General features: G+C 46.1%; 1 protein-coding gene across 1 annotated transcript; it reads right to left on the reverse strand.

Moving 5' to 3' along the window:
* Positions 1-495: 495 nt before the first annotated feature.
* Positions 496-4,574, reverse strand: NKX3-1 (NK3 homeobox 1). The gene is made up of 2 exons (XM_090290154.1): positions 4,206-4,574; positions 496-3,123 (listed from the first exon to the last, which is right to left on the reverse strand). Exons 1-2 carry the CDS (start codon positions 4,495-4,497, stop codon positions 2,705-2,707), a joined length of 711 nt encoding a protein of 236 aa, XP_090146280.1. The 5' UTR covers positions 4,498-4,574; the 3' UTR covers positions 496-2,704.
* Positions 4,575-6,761: the final 2,187 nt, after the last annotated feature.

Consider the following 6,761-nt stretch of genomic DNA (forward strand, 5'->3'; position numbering starts at 1 on the left):
TCCACATGCTTTAAGAATGACAATTGTCTGTTTCAGCTAAGGTACCGCTTTTAATTACTTGTTCTCCATAGATCTGTCAGGCAGGAGGAGGGTGGGAGAACATGGTGATGAAAAATACATATGCTCAATAACATATGGTTTTTAAGAAACAAAACCACACACAGATATGTCTAATACAGATACAGTCCTTTATTTTAAAAACACTCGTGTTGCAAAAAGTACATAGAAAAATAAAGTTTGGTTGGGGTACTTTATTAAACTTCAAGTCACAGGCCTTGATATGGTATAGATTAGAGCACAGTTGGTTATGCATGTGGAGAATGCTAATTTACTAAACAGGATGGAAAACAGGCTGTGTGGGTGATGTGGTCTGGGGCACCCTCCGGTTCTCCCTCACATACTGACACACTAGCTCTTCAAATGTTGTTCTACCAGTTCAGACAGCTGAGTGACTAGTTCCAATAGGGTAAAGGCAAGATGGATTCACAAACCAAATAATTTTAAACCAAGACTTTTATTTAGTTTTTATTTTGCAACACAATATACATCATAGTAAAATGTTTAATACTTGCAGACTTGCAGGTTGCTAGAATTAAATTTCGAAGGTGGGGAAAGAAAGGGTACTGAGCAGAGAATGAGTGCTGAACCATCTCATGAGACACATGAACAGAAGAAAGCGATTTAGGCTTTATGCTCCCAAGTGTTGTCAGCAGTATGTACCATTTTACAGTGTTTCAACATGGAGCACAAATGATAGAAATTGGGGTGAAACAGGCCAGCTTTCTATCAACTTTGGCAGTTTTGCCACCAAGAGTATATTGGCCCCTTTAATAGAAGGAGGCTGAAAGGTTTCTCACTAAAGGAAATTCAGTGGTGGGATCAAGATTTCCAGGCCTCAGAGTACCCCATTAAGCTGGCTTTCCTAATTCTGAGGTCTCCCCTCTCCCAGGGCACCTGAGATAACAGGATGAAAACAGAAAGGTGGACACATGTCTCCTGTGCCCTCTTCTTACTCTCTCTGCAGTCACAGGTATCTCATTTTGGGGACCCATTTTTTTTACAGGCATTAAACACAGTCCCCAAAGCATTTGGACAGATCTTGTTTATTTTGTGATAGAACTCACAATAATGCTGCATTTTGAAAACTGTTTCTTTTTTTTTAGCTTCTCCCTGCAAGGTGCTCTCAGGTCCTTGGGCTTGATCAAGGGACCAGGCTCTCTAATGCCCAGGCCACCCTTTCTTCCACACCAGCACATGAGCCCTCCATTTCCACCGAATGGCTCACGGTGCTGACCCTGCGTTTTGCACTGTGTTCCCTTGTGTGTGAAAGCTACTCCTCACCTTCTCTGCCTGCAGGGAGCTCAGAGAATTGTCAGACTTTGAACTGTAACAACAGCCACCAGAAAGTCCTATAAAAGCAGCAGTGACCTTCTGGAGCTGTCAAATCTTTAAATAGGACTTGGGATTTAATGCTGTATATTTTTAAAAGAGAAAAATAAGAATTGTTAGATACCAAAAAATGCATGTCTTTTAGCCAATTCAGAATCTGGCCTCCCCCTTTTTTTAACCCAAGAAAGATAAAGTTAGGGGGAAAAAAATAGACCAGATCTCAGACTAAATAAGGAAGGGATATGTTAGGTGCAGCCAGACTAAAAGTCTGGACTGAAAAGAAGCCATTTATTTCATGGGTGATTGCTGTGGAAAAGGAACAAAAAATATAAGAAGGCAGGCATGTAAAGAATTATGTGATCTGTCAGGATGTAGTATGCATTGTATAGCCTGAGAACGCCAGGAACCTTCTCATTTGAAGTTCTCAGGCCCAGGGCAAAAAACCCAGAAGAGGTTTGTTTGTTTGTTTTTGTTTTGTTTTTACACATTTTGCTAATAAAGTTGCAATGTCCCCAGCAGCAGTGTGGAGACCTGTCCTTTGGCTTCTGTCTTTTCTGCTTGGACACATGGAGACTCATCTGGCCTAAGCCTACTTCTTAAAGTAGTGTTCTGTTTATACAGCTTGTCTTAAATCCACAGTGAGTACTTCTGGTCTACTTGGGCCACACTGCAAATACTTAAGATGGTGTACCTTTAAAAAAAGAATAATAAACGGCTTATATTTTCATCTCCTCCTACCCATCTCCACAGCTCAAGCCTGCATATGCTGAGCATGTCTGGTTTCTTGGCGAGATCCTCTACTTCCCTCTCTCACAGGGACAAGGAGAAACCTTGGTCATACTCAGAAGTCAACAAGGCTTTTGAACTTGTCTAATTCAGTAGGTGACATCCTCATCTTGGCTGTCCTTTCTCAGGTTTGCTCCTTCAGAGCCAATGCTCGGTTACATCAGAAAATGAAGTTACAGGAATGAAATCCTCAGAAGCAATGTGGACCACTCATACAAAATCAGAGTGCTGGAAACCACTTAACTTTACCCCGCCCCACTTCAAACAGGTCTCCAAAAGCAAAAACGACCTACAATCTATGTTGGGGGAACTATTTGGATATTGAGTTATTATTCTCGAGTCCAGATCATTCCCCAGGCCACCAGTGAAGAATCTGGAATTTCTGCACAAACCTCCAACAGTTCTGGAGTTTTGGTCTGCACGCCTCTTGTTTGCCAGCCCTCCCTGTCCCTGGCCCTTCTGGCCTTGTGGAAAGACAACCTGAGGAAGGCAGTTGCTGGTCACATGTGGTTGTCGTCCGAGCTGGCAGTTACCAGAAAGCCGGGTGCCAGCTTCCCAAGCAGTACAGGTAGGGGTAGTGAGGATAGCTGTGGTACATGGACAGGAAGGGCGCCCGGGAGAAGCCCTCCTCTTTTAGGGCTGGCAAGGAGGAAGGCTTCTCCAGGCCGCCCAGGTCTGAGGTGAGCTGCTTTCTTTTGGTCTTATAACGTCTGTTCTGGAACCATATTTTCACCTGGGTCTCAGTGAGCTTGAGGTTCTTGGCCAGGTGAGCCCTTTCAGGGGCTGACAGGTACTTCTGGTGGCTGAACTTCCTCTCTAACTCCACGACCTGAGTGTGGGAGAAGGCGGCGCGGGAGCGCTTCTGCGGCTGCTTGAGAGCTTGGGGAAGGATCCTGGAGGTGACCGAAGTGTTTTCACAGTCCAACAGATAAGTCTCCAAGTGCCTATCTGGAAACAAGAGGGGTGAAGAAGGACCGGGAAGGAACAAGTTACATGTTAGCAGGAGAAAGGACAGAATTCAGTCCACCCTTATCTCTTCAGTGAGTGAACAAACAGCACGCTGTCATCTTGGAAACATCTCGCCTTTTTCGAATGACTCAGCAGCTCTCAGGAGTGAGGAGTGAGCGCACATGTATACTATGTATTAGTTTTCTAATAGCCATCAAGAACCCAAGGTAACAGGCGATTAGTAGAGGAACTTCCTGCCATGTCGTTCAGTAGAATGAAACAGGGGTTCTGGATCTGCGCACCGAGAGGTGAGAGAAAGGAAGCAAGGAAGACACCAAGAAATAAAGTGCCTCGTGAAGAACCCAAAGCATTTGGTGTTGACCTCCGGGTGGCAAGAGCAGGCTTGTGTGACCAGAGATGCTGAGGGCTGCAGGCAAGCACCTTCTCTGGCTTTCATCCCCCTTTCTCAAAACGAGCCATTAGGATACCTCATACGGAGTGATGGGAAAGAAAATCAGTCTACTTTAAATGTCCCAACAGCGTCGTACGTCCTGAAGACAAGAGAGAGAGAACTCCCAACTTTGCTGTTTTACTGCTTCCGCGATTGGGAACCAAAGGGGGTCTTCCCTGGGCAAGTCCTAACGTATTCATATAAGTGATTATCAATCACTTGTTACACGTTAGTTATAGTAGATGCGAGGAGGTAACGGGAGGCAGGCACTGATCAAGAGTAGCGGGTTGGCTGGGTGCCAGGGTCAGGGTTTCACCTGGGACTGGGGGGAAGCGGCGCTGTGTGCGCTCTGGCTTTTGAGCCCGGGAAGCTGGGAGCCTCCGGAGCGCCGAGCACCATGTGGGCGAGCCAGGCCGGGGTCTACGAGCTGCGCAGCCTGGGCGCTGGGGCTCAGGGTTAATATCTGAGGCGCGGCCGCAGCGGGAGGCAGTGAGGTCCCTCTGCCTGACGCCGCGGGCGCATCCCTGCAGCCGGGGCTCCGGGAGGTGCGCTTTGGGCCCACCCTCACGCCCGCGCAGCCTGCAGCGGCGTTCGCCCTCTGCGGGATCCCACTCGGGCCTCGCGGGTTTACCTGGCTCGGTCTCCGCTGGCGACTCGGCCTCCCCGGGCACGGCGCCGGGCCAAGGGCTCAGCTCATCCTCCAAGGAGCCGGAGCCGCCTCTTCCACCCTGGGGGTCCGGCTCAGAGTGTTGCCCTGCCGCTCGCTGGCGCGCGGGCTGGGGTTGGGGCTGCGGGCTGCCCGTGGGGCCCCCGCGCCGCTCCGTACTGTCCCGCAGGATGTCCTGGATGAGGAAGGAGGTGAGCGGCTTGGCCTGGGTGGCTGCCCCTGCTTCCCAGGGCCGGGGCTCCGGAGCCCTGAGCATCCCGTCGGTTCGGCTGCTGCACCCGGGCTCCCGCCCAGCCGCTACGCCTGCGGCAGCCGCCCCACTTTCACTTTCCGTCGCCCGCGAGCGCTTATAGCCCTGGGGCGCGCGCCGCGCCGACTTCCCATTGGCCGCGGGGACCTGGGTCGCGCTGCGATTGGCCGCTCAGCGCTCCAGGTGAGGGGGTGGAAAACGGGAGCCTTCTCGCAGTCTCAGGTCCCTCTCCCCTGGAAGGTTCTTTCCCAAATTCCTTCTTCTCCTCCCAGGCTGGCCTCCTCTGCCCTATGTCGCTGTCCCAGGTTGGGAGCGAAAAGCAATGCGGGTCTCCTCTGTCGCACCCCACAACAGAATGTTTAGGCGCTTCTGTGGAATAATGAGGCAGAAGAGAAATACTCCACTTAGTTCTTATACAATAGATTGTTAAAGGACCTTTACTCACAGAGATAGGTGGGGCAACTGCCACCTTTTCAGTTTACAGGTGGGACTTCTGGGTGCCCCGTGACAGAGAAATTGGTAGCAAAGCTGAATCTACTAAGGCTCTCAAAGAGGCGTGGCATCTCAGTGCAGTTCCTGACCCCGGGCTGGATTTTGTACCGGACGTTATTGGGGCCAGTGATGAAAGTGCAATAGCGGTGATGGATTAAAGTATTGATTGAATCAGTGTTAAATTTACTGAAGTTGGTAACACTACTGTCGTTGTATAAACAAATATTCTTAGGAAATGAAAAGGGCCTACGATGTATGTAACTTACCCTCAAATGGTTCAGAAACAATGGTGCAGATGGATTCATCCCATATGATAAAGTGAGTGGGTTAAAATATTAGCAATTGGTGAATCTGTTATGCAGGTGATCTTCTGAACTATTTTTATTTATGCAACTTTTTCTGTAGTCCTGGTCTAAGGAACCTTCCACTGGACTGTCCACTTTTCAAAAGGATAGTTTTGTTGTGTGTCTGGGGAAGAGAGATAGGAAGTAGGTTATTGTGGATGAAGCATCTTGTACAATGCAAAGGTCTTTGGTAAAGATGGTTTCCGTTTCTCGTTTTTTCATTTCAAATTTTTTAAACATTTTCTTTTGAAACAGTTATAGATTCACAGAAACTAGTACCCTCAGCTTCCCCCAATAATGACATTATATAACTATATTACAATATAAAGACCAGGAAATTGACATAGTACATAACTGTTAACTATACCACAGACCTTATTTTTTAATCATTTTTAAACCTGCATTCATTTGTGTGTGCGTATTAACTGTATGTGATTTTATCACATGTATCACATGCCACAATCAAGATACAGAATTGTCCCACCAGCACAGAACTCCCTCTGCTAGCTCTGTATTCATGTACCCAAGCCCCTTCCCTCTAACCATGACCCCTGGCAACTACTAATCTATTCTCCATCTCTAGAGTTTCACCATTTGGAGAATGTTATATAAATGAAATCAAACATTGTACAGTATGTAACCTTCTGGAATTGGTTTTTATCAGTAGGCATAATGCCCCCTGAGATTCACTTGGATTGTTATCAATAGTTAATACTTCTTTAATTGCTGAATGGTATTGTTTCATTATATGGACCTACCAGAGTTTGTTCAACCTACCCCCCACTGAAGGACCATTGATCTGTTTACAGTTGTCTTGCTATTGTGAAAGAAAGTGCTATGAACAGTCATGTACAGGTTTTGGTGTGAACACAAGTTTTTATTTCTCTGTGATAAATATCCAATAGTGCAATTGTTGGGTTGTATGGCAACTGCATGTTTAGTTTGGTAAGAAACTGGCAAACTATTTTCTAGACTGGCTGTACCATTTTAGATTTCCATCAGCAGTGTATCAGAGTTCCAATTTTTCTACATCCTAATCAGCATTTGGCATTATCATTATTTTTTTTAGTTTAGCTATTCTAATAGGTGTGTAGTAATATCTCATTGTGGTTTCAATTTTTAATTTGCATTTCCAAATTGGCTAATGATATCGAGCATCTCTTCATGTGCTTCTTGTCAGCTTATTGGTGAAATATCTGTTCAACTCTTTGCCAATGTTATAATTAAATTTTTTGGATTTTTGCTGTTGAGTTTTCATTATTCTTTATATATTCTACATGTAAACCTTTGTTGCACATGTGGTATGCAAATACTTTCTCCTAGTCAGCATCTTGTCTTTTTAAAAAGTATTTTTTAACAGGATATTTCACAATACAAAAGTTTTTGATTTTGGTCGAGTCCAATTTATAAATATTTTGTAATACAGATTTTGCC

This window comes from Furipterus horrens, unplaced genomic scaffold, assembly GCF_987537825.1.
Source record: "Furipterus horrens unplaced genomic scaffold, mFurHor1.1.pri manual_scaffold_10, whole genome shotgun sequence".
In the NCBI taxonomy this organism is placed as follows: domain Eukaryota; kingdom Metazoa; phylum Chordata; class Mammalia; order Chiroptera; family Furipteridae; genus Furipterus; species Furipterus horrens.

Coding starts and splice junctions, on each gene's coding strand:
- NKX3-1 (XM_090290154.1), bottom strand. CDS start 4,497: ATGCTCAGGGCTCCGGAGCCCCGGCCCTGGGAAGCAGGGGCAGCCACC. Junction 3,124..4,205: donor GCCAGCGGAGACCGAGCCAG/GTAAACCCGCGA, acceptor TCTTGTTTCCAG/ATAGGCACTTGGAGACTTAT.